Source organism: Artibeus jamaicensis, unplaced genomic scaffold (assembly GCF_021234435.1).
Source record: "Artibeus jamaicensis isolate MK-2021 breed Jamaican fruit bat unplaced genomic scaffold, CSHL_Jam_final contig_685, whole genome shotgun sequence".
Classification (NCBI taxonomy): Eukaryota; Metazoa; Chordata; class Mammalia; order Chiroptera; family Phyllostomidae; genus Artibeus; species Artibeus jamaicensis.
Genome location: NW_026521924.1, coordinates 16,554,378 through 16,573,896, shown reverse-complemented (window position 1 = coordinate 16,573,896; position 19,519 = coordinate 16,554,378). Strand labels below are relative to the sequence as shown.

At 44.2% G+C, this 19,519-nt stretch overlaps 2 protein-coding genes across 2 annotated transcripts in view; one reads left to right on the top strand and one right to left on the bottom strand.

Moving 5' to 3' along the window:
* The window catches only part of CDK5RAP1 (CDK5 regulatory subunit associated protein 1), a 33,748-nt gene extending 31,339 nt beyond the window's left edge, over positions 1-2,409 (top strand). Inside the window, exon 14 of the mRNA XM_053671238.1 lies at positions 2,132-2,409. Within this exon, the coding sequence (XP_053527213.1) occupies positions 2,132-2,221 (90 nt within the window). The 3' untranslated portion in view covers positions 2,222-2,409. The remainder of the gene's footprint in view (positions 1-2,131) is intronic.
* Positions 2,410-9,976: 7,567 nt separating this feature from the next.
* LOC128628301 (vomeromodulin-like) lies at positions 9,977-18,472 on the bottom strand. Its single transcript, XM_053671239.1, has 7 exons — positions 18,244-18,472; positions 15,039-15,561; positions 14,610-14,711; positions 13,164-13,319; positions 12,194-12,278; positions 11,796-11,853; positions 9,977-10,038 (listed from the first exon to the last, which is right to left on the bottom strand). Coding segments are annotated over exons 1-7 (1,155 nt in total). The 3' UTR covers positions 9,977-10,036.
* Between the last annotated feature and the right edge of the window lie 1,047 nt (positions 18,473-19,519).

Here is a 19,519-nt window from a genome sequence, read left to right as displayed (position 1 = left end):
TATCTCCTATCTGTCCTGCATCTTAATGTGGCCAAAATAGAATGAATTCTTCCCACTTGCCTGTAGTTTTTGTTTGTCCCCGCCTCAGTAAATGACACCACTCAGTTGCACAAGCCAAAAACTTAGGAATCATTCTAGATACTTGCTCTCCATATCCCCATCCAGTCCATCTGTTTCGGCTCTTACGGAATATATCTTGAACTTGACCATTTTTTTCCATCTCCAAGCCACCATCACTTCTTGGCTAGGTGACTGCAATATCCTCTTCACTGGTCTTCTGCTTCTGTGTTTTAAAATTGAGTTGATTTAAAAAAATAGCTGGAGTGATTGTACTGTTTTACACAGCCACCAGCCATGCATGAGAATTCCAGAGGCTTCATGTTCCCTGCTTCCATTCTTGCCCTGCTCTAGCCTGTCCGTCCTACTATAGGCAGTGTGAGCCTTATAAGTCGGCTTACTTAGTCCTCTGCTTAACACCCTCCACAGGCTTCTCATTTGAACCAGCGTGAAATGCAAGGTGTCCAGGCCTTGTGTGAATTGTCCCAGCTGCCTTTGCAACCTCTCCTTTACTCCGCTCTTCTTGTTTCCTGGCCTCCAGCTATGGTAGCCTTCTTTTTGTCCCTCAAACCTGGTCGGTGTCAGGAACATTGTACATGCCGTGTAGCTTGGGAGGTTCTTGATCTTTGCTCGGCTGCATTCTTACTGGAATGTTCAACCTTTTGCTGTCTCTGGGCCATACTGGAAGAAGAAGAGTTGTCTTGAGCCACACATTAAATACACAAACACTAATGAAATCTAATGAGCAAAAAAAGGTTTTAAGCCTTGGCTGGTGTGTCTCTGTGGATGGAATGCTGGCCTGTGAACCAAAGGGTCACTGGTTCGATTCCCAGTCAGGGCACATGTCTGGGTTGTGGGCCAGGTCCTTGGTGGGGGGTGTGTGTGTGGGAGGCAACCACACATTGATGTTTCTCTCCCTCTCTTTCTCTTTTCCTTCCTTCTCTCTAAAAATAAATAAAATAAAAAATTTAAAAAAGGTTTTAAGTAAATTTACAATTTTATGTTGAGTTGTATTCGTAGCCATCCTGGGCCACATGCAGCCTGAAGGCCGTGGGCTGGACGCCCTGTGTCAGGTTCTCTCTCAGATGTCACGTCCCCGAGAGACCTTCTCCGGCTCCGGTGGTGCCAGGGCAGCTTCCTTCCATCTTGCTCTTGTCACTGTCGACCGCGTTAGCCCATTTTATCTTCGTAGCTCTTCTCACTGCCTGAAATCATCCTTGTGTGTTTCTTTTTGTTTTTTTTTTAAGGTTTTATTTATTTATCTTTAGAGGGGAAGGGAAGGAGAGAGGGAGAGAAATATCAATGTGTGGTTGCTTCTTGTGCATCCCCTGCTGGGAACTGGCCTGCAACCCAGGCATGTGTTCTGACTGGGAATTGAACCCCAGTTGCTTGGTTCACAGGCCTGTGCTCAATCCACTGAGCTACACCAGCCAGGGCTGTGTGTTTCTTTACATATTTATCATCTGTTTTTTTGTTTCTGAGAGCTCCTTTGAGGTCAGAGAAAATATCTCTTTTGTTCATCTTAGTATCTCTAGCACCTAGGACCATTCCTAGAATGTAATACATACTCAATAAATATTTATTAGTGGAGTGACCTGTTCTTATAGTAAGAAATTAGACTGCTGGTACCTTTGGGGTCACATGCTTTTAGTTCTCAACTAGAGAGGAAAGAAAATGGTTCTCACCAAATTTTGGCCATAAATACCCTAAGGAAGGATTCAACAGGTCCTGCCTGGATTACAGTTTACCACTGGAGTTAGGAGTGTGGGGTCTGTGGTGGGCAGCTCACTCCTGAACCTGTACGGTTGGTGCTGGGGAGGAGCCATCTTCCAAGAGAAAAGGAAGAAATGGCTGTTTGGGACTGATTGATTTTGGACTTTCGTGATTATATGCATTACCATTGCATCAGACATCTTGTCCCCTCAGGGTCAGGTGCACACAGGGACCATGCAGTCTCTGCTGTCCTGTCCTCTCCCTCAGGGCCCTGTCGGTGGCCTCTTCTCCGAGGCTCTACATTATATCCCTGTGGTGCAGTCTTGGTTACCTTGCCTTCTCCTGACTGGTTTTCTTTCAGATTAGCTCCGCCAGCTCTCAGACACTTAGAGGACACGTTCTCTGCAGGACCACTCTGAGGGACTCCTCAGCACATTGCTCCCAGGAGTGATGGCTTCAGAGTGGAGGTGGGCAGTCCCTCCCAGCAGGAAGGGAGGTATGGCTGGTCAGTAACGAGAGAGGTAATTGAAGCCTTGAAGACAAGCCACACGTGGTGAAGCAACCTTATGTCACATGGGAAATGTATCTCTTTGTTGCCATATGAACAGCCTTTACAATCATTAAATTTACCTAAACTAATGTGGTCTCTCTCTCTCTCTCTCTACATTTATATCATTTTTGCCTTGGTTAGAGTTTCTGGGATTTTCTCTAGACTCTAGAGTGTCTGTGTTAAGTGTTTCCCAACCCAGTTTCTGCCGTGGACACTGCTAACCCTCCTGGTTTTCTCCCCTGGACCCTAGCTAGCAGTTGAGACTGAAGGGGAGAGGAAGGTGGAGAAAACCATTTACTTGGGAAAAACTGCTTTAGTTTTCGAACATTTTGGTTTGATGACACTGACTCACCTGCTACCTCCTCACTTTATTCTCACTTTCTCCCTGAAGATTTCATTTATGGACCTTTTTTGTAGCCTCAGTTCATTCTTCGCCTTCAGGTCCGATGGCAGTTGGAGTTTTAGAAGACACCATTACCTACTAGTAGGCTTTGAACACACATTCTTGGCCCAGTCACTACTAAGATTATGTCATTCTGTGGGTGTCATGAAAAAAAATCCAAAAGATGGTAGCATGGAATATTTGGAGTCAGAAGGACTTTGGTTCAAGTCCCCACTCCATTGCTTAAGAGTTGTATGAACCTGAGTAGTTACTTTATTCTTCTGTGCCTGGGTTTTCTCATGCAACATGGGTATAATAATAAAAATGTTTATCTCATCTGGAGTCCAGTGAGTTTATACTCATAGAGTTTAGTTAGCACTGTCTATGGGACATAGTAAATTCTTATAAAATGGGAGCAATCATTCAGTAATTTTGCTTCTAAAACAGGTGGCATATATTAGGATGTTCTGAGGCTTTTATTATGTGTCTGCCCTTCATCTCCCTTGACTCTCCACTGACCTGCACGAATGCCGCTGGGAACCGCTTGCTCAGGTGTTGGTTTGGCCTGGGAAGATTGGTTTCTGCGCTCAAGGTCCATATTCTACTGAGGAAAACATTTGTTGTGGCTCTTCACCTTTGTTCTCTAGTCAACAGGCATTTTAAAACAAGTTTTGATATTTTACTTTTTATGAAAAAAGCACACTCATCATAAATCATTCAAGCAATCCAATAGGTATCTATAATTAGTCAGTTTCCCTCTTACCATTTTTTTGTAGTCCCCTAATTTCCTTTTATGAAGGCCAGCATTTTCTAATAGGCATTTTCAGAGATAATTTCTGTATATACAGTGATTAGTGTGTGTATTTCTTTGACACTAATGGTTAAACACTATGCACACTGTTAATAGTATCATTGAGGTAATTGATGTACATATTTAAACTATACAGTGAAATCAAGTTAGTAAATATACCCATCACCCCTGAAATTTCTCTCATGTCCTTTTATAGTCCCTCTCTGATCAACAATCCTCAAGTGACCATGGATTTTCTGTCACACATTTGGACATGTTGTTTTTTCATTTTTATTTTTAAAACTATATTCTAATGTACATTTTGATTTCTTCTTTGACCCATGGGTTATTTAGAATTGGGTTATTTAATTTCCATATATTGGGGGATTTTCCTGAGATCTTTATGTTATTGATTTCTAATTTAATTCTATGGTCAGAGAGTATACTTTGTATGACTTTATTTATTTTTTATTTTTTAAAAGATTTATTTATTTAGAGAGAGGGGAAGGGAGAAAGAGATGGAGAGAAACATCAATGTGTGATTGCCTCCCACATGGCTCCCACTGGGGACCTGGCCTGCAACCCAGGCATGTGCCCTGACTGGGAATCAAACTGGCAACCCTTTGGTTTGCAGCCCATACTCAGTCCTCTGAGCTGCACCAGCCCGGGCTGTTCATAGTATTCTTTATAATTCTTTTATTTCTCTAAGATTGGTAGTAATACTTAGTAATATTCCCTCTTTCATTTCTGATTTATGTAACTTGAGTATTCTCTTTTTTTTTCTTTTTCAGTCTAGCTAAAATTTTGTGAATTTTCAAGGAACCAACTTTTGTTTTCATCAATTTTTTTTAAAAAGATTTTATTTTAATTTTTTAGAGAGATGGAAGGAAAGGAGAAAGGGTAGGAAAACATCGATGTGCAAGAGAAACATGGGCTGGTTATCTGTTGCACGGCCCCACCTGGGGACCTGCCCACAACCTAGTCATGTGCCCTGACTGGGAATAAGATCAATGACGTTTGGTTTGCAGGCTGGCACTCAATCCACTGACCCACACCAGCCAGGGTTGCTCTAATCTTTATTATTTCATTCCTTCTGCTTGCTTTGGGTTTAGTTTGCTCTTCTTTCTCTAGTCCTTAAGGTGGAAGGTGGATCTTTCTTGTCTTATTTTTGGTCTTTCTAAAAAAGGACTTTATTTTTTTTAGAACAGTTTTAGGTTTACAGAAAAAAAGGACTTGAAAGCACAGAGGATTTCCAGTGCCTCCTGTCCCCACACATGTACAATTGCCTTTATTATTAGTATCCCACGCCAGAGTGGTATATTTGATGAACCTACTTTGATTCATCATTATCATCCAGAGTCCATGGTTTACACTAGGGTTTTCTCTTGGTATACACTCTGTGGGTTTTGACAATGTGTAATGACTTGTATCCTCCCTTATAGTATCATACAGAATAGTTTCAGTGCACTAAAATTCATCTGTGCTCTGCCTATTCATTTTTCACTTACCCTAATCCCTAGTAACCACTGAATTTTTTAGAGTCTTCATATTTTTGCCTATTCCAGAATGACATAGAGCTGAAATCACACATTGTGTGGCCTTTTAAGTTTGGCTTTTTTCACTTAGTAATGTGCATTTAAGGTTCCTCCATGCATTTTTATGGCTTTGTAGCTCACTTCTTTTTAGTACTGAATATTACTCCATTGTATGGAGTTACCACAATGGCTAAATGTATTTATCCTTTCACCTAATGAAGAACATCTTTGTTGCTTTAGTTTTGGGAATTATGGGTAAAGCTGCTGTAAACATCTGTTTACAGGTATTTGTTTGGACCTAAGTTTACAGCTAATTTGTGTACATATAAACGAGCATGATTGCTGGATAATATGATAAGAGTATGTTTAGTTTATGTTTAATTTTGTAAGAAACTACCAAGGCAGCTGCATTACTTTGTATTTTCACTAGCAATGAATAAAAGTTCCTGTTGTTCCACATCATTGTCAGCATTTAGTAATGTCAGTGTTTGGGTTTTAGTCATCCTAGTAGGTGTGTAGTGGTATCTTGTTTTATTTTCATATGTTTATTTGCTGTCTTTGTATCTCCTTTGGTGAGGTATCTGTTTTGATCTCTTGTCCACTTCCTAATCAGGTTGTTAATTTCTTATTGCTAGATGTTAAGAGTTCCTTGTATATTTTGAATACCAGTCCTTTATGAGATGTGTGTTTTTGCAAATATTTTCTCCCAGACTGTGGCTTATTTTCCCATTCTCTTAACTGTACCTTTCAGAGAGCCAAAGTTTTCAATGAAGTGAAATTTATCAATGGTCTCTTTCTTGGATTATGCTTTGGTGTTATACCTAAAAAAAAAATTATTGCCAAACTAAAAATGATCTAGACTGTTCTTCTGTGATATCTTTAGATTTTCATCATTTTACATTTTACATTTAGATCTTTAATCCATTTTGAATTAAACTTTGTGACAAATGAAAGGTCCCTAGATACACTTTTTTTTTTTTTTGCATGTGGATGTCCAGTTATTCCAGCACCATTTGTTGAAAAGATGATGTTTTCTCATGTATTACCTTTGCTTGTCAGAGGTCAGTTGATTATATTGGGTTGGCCAAAAAGTTAATTTTTTTCTGTAGAGTGTCTTTAACTTCATTCAAAACAATTTTGTTAGGTTGTATTATGACAGTTATATTATTGTACATTTAACAAAAATATCAAAATTGGTGAATTTTTGTGCAGCCATTTTAATATTGAAGGTGGAAGAAAATATGCAACATTTTCAGAATATTTTGCTTTTTTAATTAAAAAATAAAAGGTAAAAACTCAACTGAAACACCAAAAAAGATTTGTGCAGTGTATGGAAAACATGCTGAGACTGATCAAACATGTTAAAAGTAGTTCATGAAGTTTCTTGGTACTATTGATATTTTGGCCAAATAATTCTTTGCTGTGGGGCTGTCTGATGCATTGGAAGATGTTTAGCAAAACCATTGGCCTTTATACACTAGAATAGCCAATAGCGGGAGATAAGCCAACATACTCAAAATATTCACATCAATAAAGTTATTGGTGAAGATGAAAAATGTGTCTTATTTTACAGAAAAAACCATATGGATTTTTTGGCCAACCCAGTATTTGTGTGGATGTATTTTGGGGCTCTCTGTTCTATCCTTCTCATCTGTTGGTCTATTCTTTGCCGATACTACACTGCCTTGATTATTGTAGCTTTGTACTAAGTTTAGAAGTTTACTAGTGTCAGTTCACTCTTCTCCTTCAGTATGTGTTGGCTGTTCTGGGTCTTTTGTGTCTCCATATAAACTTTAGAATCAGTTTGTCTCTGTCCATAAAATAACTTGCTGGAATAATGTTGAGATTGTGTTGGGTTGGGAAGAACTGACATTTGACAATATTGAGTCTTCCTATCCATGAACATGGACTATTTTTACACTTATTTAGTTGTTTGATTTCCTTCATCAGAGTTTTGTAGTTTTTCTCTTATAGATCTTGTATATATTTTATTAGATGTATACCTAATTGTTTTATTTTGAGGGATTCTAATGTAAATTTGTTCATAATTTCAGATTCCAGTAATTAATTGCTGCTGTATAAGAAAGCAATGGACTTTTACATGTTAACCTTGTACTCTGTTATCTTGCTATAATTGTTTATTATGTCTGAGGGTTTTTTTGTGGTTTTTTTTTTGGTCAATTCTCTCAGATTTTCTACACTTGATCTTAGCCAAAAGGCCGAGAAGCGATCTGTCAGATTGTCTACAGAGACAATCATGTCATCTTTGAACAAAGACATTTTTATTTCTTTTCAATCTGTGTACTTTTTACTTATTTTTTTGTTTGTTTGTTTTATTGCCAGAGCTTCTGTCACTGAGCAAAGTGAGGCCTGTGCATGTGGCCCCTTGATGCACAACCCAACAATTGGTATTGGAAGCAATAGGTTTTTATTTACAAAACCAAGGTGAAACCTTGGAGGGGGGAGCCAAGAGCACCTCTGCTCAGAGCCTTGTTCTCCCAGAAGATCCATCACTTCCCTTGCTCTCCAACACACTATAAGCCAACCAGGCCCAGTAGTTTTCCACATTCTTATCTGTTCTTAAGCTGGCTGAGCAAATAGTTCTCCATCTCCTCTGGAAAGGACACTCGTGGGTTTCAAGGTCGCCATCCTCCCCCAGCAGCTCTCCCCTTCAGGATCTGGTGTACATTGTCTTTAGCCTCCATGTGATAGTCGAGGAAAACATGTGTTATACTGTACTGGGTCATGCCGAAGTCTGGGAAGGCACAAGTCCAGAGAGAGTGGCTTTTCCATATGTCCCGAGTTCCAAGAGTCCAATCAGAGTCCAGGTCTATGAGGCAGCAGGTCACTGTCTTGCAATGCAGAGTCCTTGGTGGCTTCAGAGTCAGCTAGAACAGGCACGATTTGAGCAGCAGCGTGCCATTCTCTTCCTCTTGGCTGCTGCCGCCAAGTCCCTCCTGGCTCATGGCTACTCCCCTTTCTTACTAGCCCAGGCTGCATGGCTGAATGTTCAGAGGAATAGGCATAGCTCCTCCCTCACTATAGGCAGCATGGCTGAATCTCTCTCATATGGCCACCTTCTTCACTACAGACTGACATGGCTGCTTGTTGCTTTCTCATTACCCCATGGCAGACCAGCCCCCTCTCTCTCTTCCCACCTTATTTTAAATCCTGACCTAGAACTTCCTATGTGACCTCCTATTCAGCTCCTCTACAACGTGCTACATTTGCCAGTCTCCCTGTACCATTTACATTCTCTTGGTTGCCATCTTTAGTCAGGGCAAGGGTTCCCATGACACAGGGGCTTCTAGGGAGGCCATTCCCTAAATGCTTTCAGAGTCCAGTAGACACATTTTGCTGGGGGCTGTAGCACAGCTGTTAGCTTGCCTTTTTGTTATGCAAAGTATCTTAGGCTGTATCATTCACTCCCCCCACCCACTGGAAGGGGTTTGTGGGGATTTTTCTCCTATTTTCTGGTGACCCTGCTTTGCACCCCATTACACTTCTAGTATAATGTTGAAAAGGAATAATGTGGGGTACATCTGTACCTTGTTTTTAATCTTAGAAAGAAAGCTTCTCATTTCTTACCTGTAAGTATATTAGCTATACATTTTTTTGTAGATGTTCTTTACCAAGTTGAGGACGTTTCCCTCCATTCCTAGTTTGCTTAGAGTTTTTCTCATGAATGGATGTTGGATTGTGTCAAATACTCAGCATCTATTGTTACAGCATGTGCTTTTTCTTCTTTAGCCTATTGATATGATGGTTTGCATTAATTGATTTCAATCGTTGAGCCAATTTTGGGTAGGTAGAGTAAATCTCAATTGGTCGTGGAGATGGACTAGGATGGTGGTGGAGAGAAACAGAAAAATGGAGCCTAATGATCTTGAGGAAGAATCAACAGGACAGGATCTGTTTGTGAGAGAGGGAGGAATAAAGAACAATTCCCAAGTGTCTGGCTCGGAAAGGTGGATTATACTGCCATTTAGCAAGATGGGATTGACCGCGGGAGGTTCTGGCCTGGGGAGAAATCAAGTCCTAAGGTTTCACAAAGAGCTGAAGGTAATAGTGTGATCTGGCATTAATTTTGTGGGGTGCTGCCCCTCCCTGTGACGAAAGCCCAGTCTCTTGGCCAGTCTAGTCTTGGTGTCCAGCCTGAGCTCTTCTGTTTCCAGAGCAGATACATTATACAAACACTAGACGCAGGGCAAAGAGTCTGTTTCTGGTATAGAGATCATGGATGTGTTTCTCAGCACCCTTCTTGTTAATTTTTCTGGGGTTCTTTTTATTTACAGCTTCCCTGCTTGGCTCAACTTGCCTCCAACAGCCACTTGGCATGGCCTGTGGTCACTGAACTGGGACTTAGACCGTTTGCTGCCCTGTTCATGGTATCACCAGGTTCTTCTTACCTGCTGTGTTCCTTATATGTTTTAGCATTTGGTTTGTGCTTTTCATTGTGTAATGTGATGGTGGGGACATTGGATTCTAGCTCCTGGGTGATTTTCATGTTGGGCCAATGGGAAAAGGAAAGCACTTGGACTTGGAGAGGGGAGGGCAGAATATGGGAAGAAAGTCTTAATCATTGTCATGATTGACCCCTAGTACACTAGATACATTAATCCTGGGTTTGCTGCCTCATCATTTACATTGTTGATTTTTATGTCCCTAGAATGTACAGTGCTTTTACTTAGCATGAGCATACTATGAAACTCTTGTTTTGTAGGCATTGAAGACAAGCAAGTCATTTTCTGCATGAAAACAGTATAATTATTAGAGAAATGATTACAAAATGCCAAAATTCCTATCCTTGATTTTCTTGCATTAGTTAATTCAAGGTAACTTATGAAATTTCAAAGGAGAGTTGACATTTTCAGAATACTATTCAACTTGGTTCCTTAATCACAGGGATGTCCTTGGCTCAATATTGCTTGAGAGGTTTCAAAGTGCTTTCATTCTCGACAATTCTTTGGCATCAGGTGTGCTGGGTTTAGATTGCTGCCCAAAGGTCTCTCTGTGGGGAGATAAAACATAAAGAATTATACTCCTAATGTGTCAGCTGGCTGCAGGCACAGGCTGCGCCAGCCAACACACTTGTCTCCCCGACCACAGCCCTTGCTCTAAGGAGGAGATAGGGAACAAATCAGCCATGGGAGCCCCAGAGGTTGTAACTGGGTGATTGTCATTTGAGCTCTTCCAGAAATGAATGGATGGTGAAGCTCCTGGTAGGTGAGGGCACCTTCATGTGGAGCCAAGATGGAGCCTATTCAGAAGCGGCAGGGCCCAGAGATGGATTCTGGTGTTGGCCTTTGGGCCCAGAATCAGGCCACTGCTGAAACCAACACTGTATCTGGATGTTGGGGAACTACAGTTTTGTTGTTGCTGTTGCTTTAAAGCAGCTTGTGTTGTGCTTTCTGCCATTTGTAGCTGAAATATAGTTGACATTCCTCTGATCCAAGTCCTTGCTTCAAGGCTGACTTAGAGAGGCTAAGTGATGTGTCCAAGGCCACTCAGAGCCATGGAGTATGAGAGCAGGAGGTAGGAAACCAAACACTGAGGCAAAGGCTGATTTTATTTCACTCTCCACTCTGGTAATTCATTTGGCCACAGATATGGGACTTTTGGGGGTTATGTAAAAATGGGACTGTACAACTTCTGATTTTGAGCTAACATGAAAGAAAATTAATTTTTTTTGGTTGGTCTAAACCATACTCATGAAACATGTTTATTAAGAATGGAACATGTAGCCCTGACCAGTGTGGTGCAGTTTGTTGGGCATCGCCCCACAGAGCGAAAGGTCGCCTGTTTGATTCCCAGTCAGAACACATGCCCGGGTTATGGGCTCCATCTCTGGTTGGGATGTGCGTGAGAGGCAACTAATGGATGTTTCTCTCTCACATCGATCTTTCTTTCTCTCTCCCTTCCCCTCTCTAAAAATTAATAAATAAAATCTTTAACAAAAGAAAGGAATGGAACATCTAAGGGTGATAGAGATTTTAAACTATTTTACTCTCTTGTATGTCTTTCCTAGTTCCACCCTCACCATTTACTGTTTTCCTGGTGAAAAATTTAAATAGATATCTATTTCTCCTATTTAAAAAAACATTTTACTTATTTTTAGAGAGGGAGAGAAACATCAATGTGTGGTTGCCTCTCTTGTGCCCCCTAATGGGGACCTGGACTGCAACCCAGGCATGTGCCCTGACTGGGAATTGAACCAGGGACCCTTTGGTTCACAGGTCAGCACTCAATCCACTGAGCCACACCAGCCAGGGCTCTTTTAAGTTTTTCAAGAATGAAAACCTCCAAGAGGAGGAAAAGGTTTGTTGCCCAGAAATGTCACCAGTTTCCTGCTTTGGCTGTCTTGGTGCCGCCCTCTCACCAATTCCTATTATCTCTGTCATCTGGATGTGTTTGGGACACTGTAGGGAATCTGCCTCTCAGCCTCCCTGGTGTGAAGCACTGGGGCTGCTCCTTGCTCAGGCTCCAGGCATGTGTGCACTTTGCGAACCATCTGGGCCTTGGATGCCACCACCTAGACTCCTAAGGGGCCTTCGTCCTGGTACACCCTGGATAATGAGTCACAGTAATTTGGAGAAGCAGCTAAACTGCCACATTCTCTTCCCTGAGGGCTCTGAGGAGTTTGTTGGGTGCTTGCAGCTCACAGGCCCATCCTCTTCTGTCTGTCACCCAGTGGGATTCCTAGGGAGGGTTGGCCAACCCCCCTGCATTGACCTGGGCAGCCCCTGGAGGTTGGGTGTCTGTACTCACAGTTTTTGCATTCGGTGAAATCACTGAGATCAATGTCACATGATTTTGCTTCTTTCAACTGTGAATGAACCACCAGTTAGGTTTGCAGAGGAAGTGCAGCAGGCCACCTCCTCTTCTCCTCCTCCCCTGTCCTCCTGTCCCTCCTCTTCTACTTTGGGGCCTCCTTTTTGGCAGGACTGCTTCTCTCCCTCCCCCAGCCTGAGGCACTGTCCTATCCTATTGCTGGGGTCTTTTGGGCCAGAGGGGTGTTGCATCCCCTGGCCTCTGGACCCCTGAGGGCCAATGTGTCCTGTGCACATCTCTCTCAGCCTCAGGCCATATCTGAAGACAGGCTTCTTCCTGTCTTCTACCTGATGACAGATTTTTTCCATGGTGCCCTCCCCTTTCCTATGACTTACATTTTCTTGCAATTTAACTGTCAGCAGTTGAGAAATGATGTCATCCAAGGGCACAGGGACAGAAAGAGGCAAAGTATCTGTGACCCTGGGAAAGATACAGGCAGAGAGTTGCATGATTTTGCATTTCTGGATTTCACCCAAACATTGGTGATAACCCACCCATTGATGATATAGCTGCAGTGATGTCCTGCTGCTTAAATTTTGCAACCACCTGAGCCGTTTCACCTTTGGTTTTCGTCATGTAGGAAGATGCAAGGATATCTGGGAAAATGACCAAAGCCAGGCATCTGACGAGTGTTCCCACATGGAGGGATTTATCCTTCAGATACTGTGCACTATGGTGAGCACACTTGTGTGAGACCTTACATATCAGCATAGGGTACAAAGCAAGTATTCTTCATTAAGGGACTAGTTAAATAAATTATAGTGCATCTTCATAAAGGAGTTGTAGGTAGAAATAACATAAGCTATTTATTGATGCATCTGATTACAAGGAATTTTTTAATGTGAAATGATCGGAGTATAGGTATTACATAATACCTACTCATTTCTGTGTTTGTGGATATATGACTACATTAGTTGCCTATGCAGGTAATATCTCTAAAAGCCAAAAAGAGGGACTGGATTCATTGGTTGATTCCAGGGACTGTACATGGTGGGTGGGAGACCTCACTTTATAGCTTTCTGTATCTTTTGACTTTTGATCCATGTGAATGCATTGCTTATGCAAAAAACTAGAACAAAATACAAGTGTCCTTAGTAGGTAGGCTGCAGGCTTAGTAGGGGAAGGCTGTTCTGAAACATAGTAGGCTGTTCCCCAGCAGAGACCCCTTTCTGGGCCTCTGTTGATTGATCATTGAAACCATTGTGTTGGTTGAGCTAATCTATGAGGTTACCCCCCTGTGTACCAGTGGGGACCTTCTGGCCACTGGCCCTTGATCTAGAAAATGAGAAAAATATTCTCACATACGTCTTCACCAACTGAAGGTACACTTTGTTGACCTTGATGTCAATGTCCTGGACTTGGAGGTTGACACATTGGGTGCTGTTTGTGGAAATCCCAATTTTCAGAGTCACGTCCCCATTCACTTGAAATCCCAGGAGGCTGATAACAGGTCCTACTAGGCTGTGGACAACAAGACACAGGTGAAACCAGACCTGGCTGCAGGCTATTGCTCAGCCAAAGCGGTGGGCATTTTGGGAGTGAGCCTCATGGGTGTGTCCAGGTTTCAGAGACAGGGAAAGGCTGGTGCTTCCCACTGAGCATGACAGTGCCCTGTACACGGGATTCAGAGCCTGGTTCATGGCAGGCATTGCATTAAACACTGAAAAATCCCTCTCCTGGCCAAACTTCAGGAAGTCTTCTTTTGCCAGAGGCACCAGGCTGCCTTGTATCTAGCTGCCCATTACAGGTTCACATTTGTGTCTAGCACCTGGGCTGTCTGTTGTGTGGGTGACAGCATAAGAAAGACCCTCCATATACCACAACCTGGTCTTATTAGCACCAAATGTTCTGGAGAAGATGAATGGCTCTTCCTGCCACTGCTAATTGTATTGGTCACAGACATGTGCTCTGGAGGCAGAATGCCTGGATTCAAAGGCTTTCACTGCCATATGTCAGCTGTGTGACTGTGAGCGAGGTTTGTAACAGGTTTGCTGGTCTCATTTGTTTTCCTAATCTTGAGACAGGGCCACTTTTCTGATGAGGTTGTCAAGAGGTTTCAGGAAGGTGAGTGCCTAGTTAAGTGCCTGGGTGGAGCTGGGTCAGTGAGAGGTATGTGTGCTGTGTGTGTTAGTACAAGGAGTCTTCTTCTTCCCAGTGTGGATTCCTGCCCCTCCCTGTCTTCCCATGTACCCTGGGCCTGTATGTTCACCTGTTCTTCCCCCACATGTTGACTCTCACTGACAGGGACCACTGTTAGTCATCCCTCTGTGCCCAGCAGGGCATCTGGTATGGAGTAGCATGTATTAACTACCTGTTAGGTGGGTGAATGAACATGTGCATGCAGGCATGTTTGTTTGTTAGCTTCCTGAGTGCTATTAAACATCTCTGTCTCTCCCAGCTGCCTAGGACAGTGTGTGTAACAGTGGGCTGATTCTCTTTAGAGAGTGCAGGTTATCTGGAAGGTGCACTTTCTGAAGTTCCAGTGTTATCAGTAGGAGATGCACTCAGTGGTTTCTGTGTGTGTTGGCCATCTGTATAAATGTGCATATCTCACAAGGAAGTGTGTATTTCTGATTGGCTAATGCTCTTTCAGGGTGGAGCTTTCATGGGGGCTGCTGTGCCTGGTGCCTAATGTGCTACACCCTCAGACATCCTGCCTTACTCTGTGCTGTCTCTGCCTGGCCCTCAAACACTGGATATTAAGGTCCTGGTCCAGGCCAACCCAGCTGATTGACTTGGAGACAGTCTCACCCTTTTCCACCAATGAAGGCAGTAGTTGAGGCTTGGACAAGGATCTCTTGGTCTGTCATCTCTGACATCATGTCCTCCACCGTTGCTTTTTGAACCTCTAATCTGCAAAGTGACAGCATCCATGGTCAGTTCTGCCTCAAGATTCAGCCTGAGCTACAGGAGAAATGCCTTTGAAGCAGCCAGTTAACAACCTACCAACCCATCCATGCCCTGGATTCCCCAGTCTTGTTACCCACCCAGTTCTTTAAACTCAAGAAAGCTTGCTCATATTACCCCACAAAGGGCAGAGTTTTAGCCCAGAGCTGGAATATTGCTTAGTGAAAATGTGGTTGTCTCTGTCCATGGGATCTATGATGGAAAGATGAACTTGAGTATCCCCAAACTTAAGCTTTCTCATGAGCCATACCTTAGGGTCAAGGAAGCACTTACCCCAGCAGGAGATCTTTCAGGTTAATATTTCCGAGCAGGCCCGAGAGTGCATCACTGATGCCACCCGGCACCACACTGTTCAGTATGCCCTCGGTGGATTCTGTGACCTCGCCCACTGTGTTGAGCACACCACTCAGGGGTTCACTGACTTGGCTGAGCACACCACTCAGGGGGAGGTTAGAGAGGAGAGAAGAGCCAGCTTTTCTTCCAGGATCCCTCTTTGCACCATTGGATGATAGGCTTCCCAAGATCCCTTGGGCCAAGGGTATCAGGTTACTGACAGCATCAGTAGCTTTTGAGAGTGATGGCAATGGGAGATTAGAGGACTTGCTGCTGGTCCCCTTGTCCTGGGGACCACTCTGGCCACCACCACCAAGGATATTGAGGGGGGAAGTGAGGTCTAAGAGAGACTGCAAGTCCAAGTTGGTTACTGTTTCTAACACTGTCCCAAGCAAACCAGCCAGGTCCACCTCTGCACACTTGAGCATCTCCTCAATCTGCGGGGGCAGAGTGCTGTTCAGATCTGAAATGGTAAAGAGACATGTTCTTACCATTAGCTGCCCAGCTGGTTCAGCCAGAGGAGCCTTCCCAGCTGGAGAGCCAGCACCAAAGAGTTGTGGGCCCATAGGCGCTATCCATTTTGCCTTCTGGACACACCAGTCCCTGCTCTGCCCACCCCAAGGATAGACTGGCCACTTAGAAATATACTAGTCCCCATTAAGAGTTAACATTTGTTAGCACATTCCTGAGGCTAGCCTGGTATGAGTATGTTACTCTGAAGTGACGGGCATAAGTGAAAGGGCCCTGTTTAGCTTTTGAGCCCAGTAGCCCAGAATATAACAGACTAGGCTCTGTGCCCTGAAGGCCAAGTGACCTGAGTCAGGGTCTTCTCTTTCCTGAGCCACAGTCTCTGCAGCCATCTGTGCGTGTATGATGGGGCCCACAGTGTGGGTCACTGGGTGCTGGATGAAATGAGAGATTGCCTTTTTAAGTGCTGAGTAAGGAGGTAGGTGAGGGAAGTGTTGGTAGAGCTGACAGTTCTGGAGTCTCCTGGTCTCTATCTGGGTGAGTCTGTGCAAATCCCTTCTCTTCTGCCCTTGTGTGTCCTTGGGAGGTCCTGCCCTTGACACGCTGCCTCTGCTGGGCCTCCTGCATCAGCTCTCGGCCTCCTGCAGCATTATTCTAGGGAGGGTGGAGCAGGTATTAACTATGGGTTTTTCTCCACACTGGAGAGAAGCAAGTCAGGGAGAACTGGAACCTCAGAAGATGGGGTGGGGAAGGGAAGGGTGCTCAAGAGCCAAGTAGCAGAGCTGTGAAGTCATATGGTTCTATCCTGTCATGCTGCTCAGAAGAGCTTGCACAGCTGGAGGGTAGACAGCCTTGGCTGCCTAGCAGGAAAGTGAATTGGGCTGAGGGACAAGATTCCTGGCCCAGTAGAGTAGCAGGAGGAAGAAGTCTGGGGGTATCAGCTCCCATCAAGCTGCTGGGCCATGGTTTTTGGAGCCTGTCCACTGCTTCCTGTGCTCAGGGCTCCTCAGTCTGGAGGACCTTTGCCTGTTAGGGTGATGTAGATGCACCTCCATCCCTGGAATGTCTCAGAGAATGTCTTGCACATGTGAACCTGGAGACCTGCACTAGAGTGTTATTGCCTAGAGTAACACACAGTACACAAAAGCAAAGTTAATGTGTAAATCATGGAAGATTCATCAGGTAGAATAATAGAGTGAACTGGACAAAAATTTCTCATGGATTAATCATATCACAAGCATGAGTATGAAGGGAAATGCAAGCAGGCTACCCTTTGGGAAACTTTATAACGTGTAGTGCAGTTTTTAGAATGAGTAGCCATATGATATAACGATAAAGAATTGGCAAGGGAAGAGTGATCAGGCTGGGGCTTCCTTTGGTCGGGAGGGAGAGGAGGCGGGAAGGATGTCTAGCCCAGTAGGAGCCTGGGGGCCATCAGCAGCCCTTTTCTTGGTTTTATTCTTCATGTAGATGTTGATTGCAAAGGTGTTTGCTCTGTATATCTTTTCAGTTTTTGTATGTTCGACAATGAAATTCATCACCGCCACCACCAGACACTGCATGATGGACACACAGCTGTCCTCTGCACAACTGGCTGAGCTTTTCTGTGTATTTGAAGTAATTTGTAATAAGGGAGGCTGGTTAGAGGAGTGGAGCACATGTTCCTAGAGGTAGAGCAGTGGTGGGAGCTGTGAGGCTGGGCACTGACGCCAGCAGGCAGGTGCCAAGTTTCCCTCTGTCACCTGTCCTGTCATGCTGGGAGGCTGACCTAGGCCATGGCTTCAGAAGGCCATTAAGGGATGTATGAGGACTTTCCTGCTGGCCTTTGTTTGCTGATGAGTCCTATTCCATTCTTATTCCCCTCACTGAGTCACTTCTTTGGGAAGTATTATAATTCCTGATTCCTTTGCCCTCTTGCTCTGGGACATTCTGGGGGGACAGAATTCCACATCCTGAGAAGGGAGATTGGGGAGCACCAGTCTAGTCCAGGCTTTTCATGGTGGGCCTGGATTTCTTATTTTCTGGCTCCTTGTCAACCAGGTTGATGCTTTAAGCACTCGTGTGTGCCTGGGCTGAGCTCTGGAGCCCAGCATTGAGAAACTGAGATTTTCTGGCACAGGGTCCAGGTGATGATAATCATACAAAAGGCAGGCAACCATTATTTGCTGGATCCAAGAGTTTCCTTTTCCAGGCTGGCTTTGATGTGTGCTATACCCAATATGTGGACTGTGACAAGCAGCCTCTGTATCATCTTGATCTTACTAGAAAAGGAATAGTTCCCTGACTGGGGAGTTCAGTTGCTCAGGGTGTTGTCCTGATATGTCAAGGTTGAGTGTTCAGTACCTGGTCAGCCCACATACAAGAATCAATCAATGAATGTGTGAATATGTGGAATAACAAATTGATGTTTCTGTCTCTCTCTCCCCCCTTCCTCTCTCTCTGTAAGATCAATAAATAAAATTAAAAGACCAGTACTGCCGTGGTGCTGCTACAGCAGAAGGTCTGGGAGTGCGCCTGGTAGCTCTTTTGTTAACAAGCTTTTGAAGTGATTCTGATACCACCTCCTTTTTGAGGACAATTTGTTCGGAAGGAATAACTAGCCTTTAGTCTTGGAAATGAGAAGCACGTGTGAGGGGTGTATAACTTAAGGTGTTTAGGTAGAACGGGTCTTACTTACAGTCATTGAGTTTGCTGCTGGACGTCAGTTGGTTATCCACAGGGGGCGTCACGGGTGGACGTTGTCTAAAGGAAGAGCTTCCTGCAACTGGGGGATATCTGAGGAACTGTCCGGATTGTAGAATGGGTCTTCCTCCAGAAAGATTTGGCAACCCAGAAGGAAGGCTCAGCGGGTCAACTGCTGCTGCCTGGGCAGCCAGTGTGATGACCAGGGCCCAGAGGGTCAGCATCTTGGCAGCCAATATCTGCAAAGGAGGGCTTTGTCAGACTCCATATTCCCAACCGATCAGAGGGCTGCCAGTATGTTTGTACTGGATGTACTCGCAAGGTCCTAGCTCTTGTAGGAGGGTGCCATTCCCATGAGAGGTATTGTGGTTTGCACAGTGTACTCAAGGGACAATGTTTTAGCACATGGCAGTGAATATCTCAAGAAGGGCTTCCACTGACTTCTATTTCACTTTTGCATAAAGGTGTGTATGGGCTGGTGGTACCCTTTGAGTACAGGCCACATCCTTCCCTGAAGGGTCCCACATTCTCCTGCCAGTCTTTGACTCAAACATCCTTGGAGTGGTCTGAGTCACCCTCTGGGGAACTGGACAGTGTTGAGTGATCCAGCTACAAGTGTTTTGTCTCCAGTGGTGGTTAAGGCCTCTCCCTGTTTCAGGTCAGGTAATATATAGTAGTTTCTTTATTGGTGTGAGCTTATCAAGGCCCCATTGTTTTGTGGTGTATGAACAGATATCAGCTGCTTTAAACTCTCTGCACAAGTCAGAGAGGGGAGCCGGTGTCCTCATTAATCAGGTGGTGAGACTTGTATAGAGCAGGCAGTTATGCTTGCCTGTGCCCATTGTCCAGCCCCCTGGTAGTTTGGCCTGGTCAGGACTAAACCAGCCAATCAGTCATTCCTAGGCTTGGCACCTGGTACCTCTTTGGTTATTGGGCTGTCCTGTCATTTTACCTCAGTGTGCAGAGGCCAGAGTTGTCTTTCTGCGTAACCAATTCAGGTCTACTCCGTCTTTTTAAGGACCATCATTCTGTTTTGGGAAAGCACTGGCATGGTTCAAAGGTGGCATTAGCCAGTTCACACTATTGCACTAAGTATTTGGTATTAGTGTTAGTATTGGTATTTGGCACTAAGTGGGCTCCCTGTGTGCAAAGTGAATGGTTGAGTTAACCAGGCCATCCACCTGCTGTGGCCCCATCTGTGTGCAAGGCAATGTGTGGTCCTACTGACCACTGGCCATGTGGCCTTTTCCCTCAGCTGGGGCTGAGCAGCC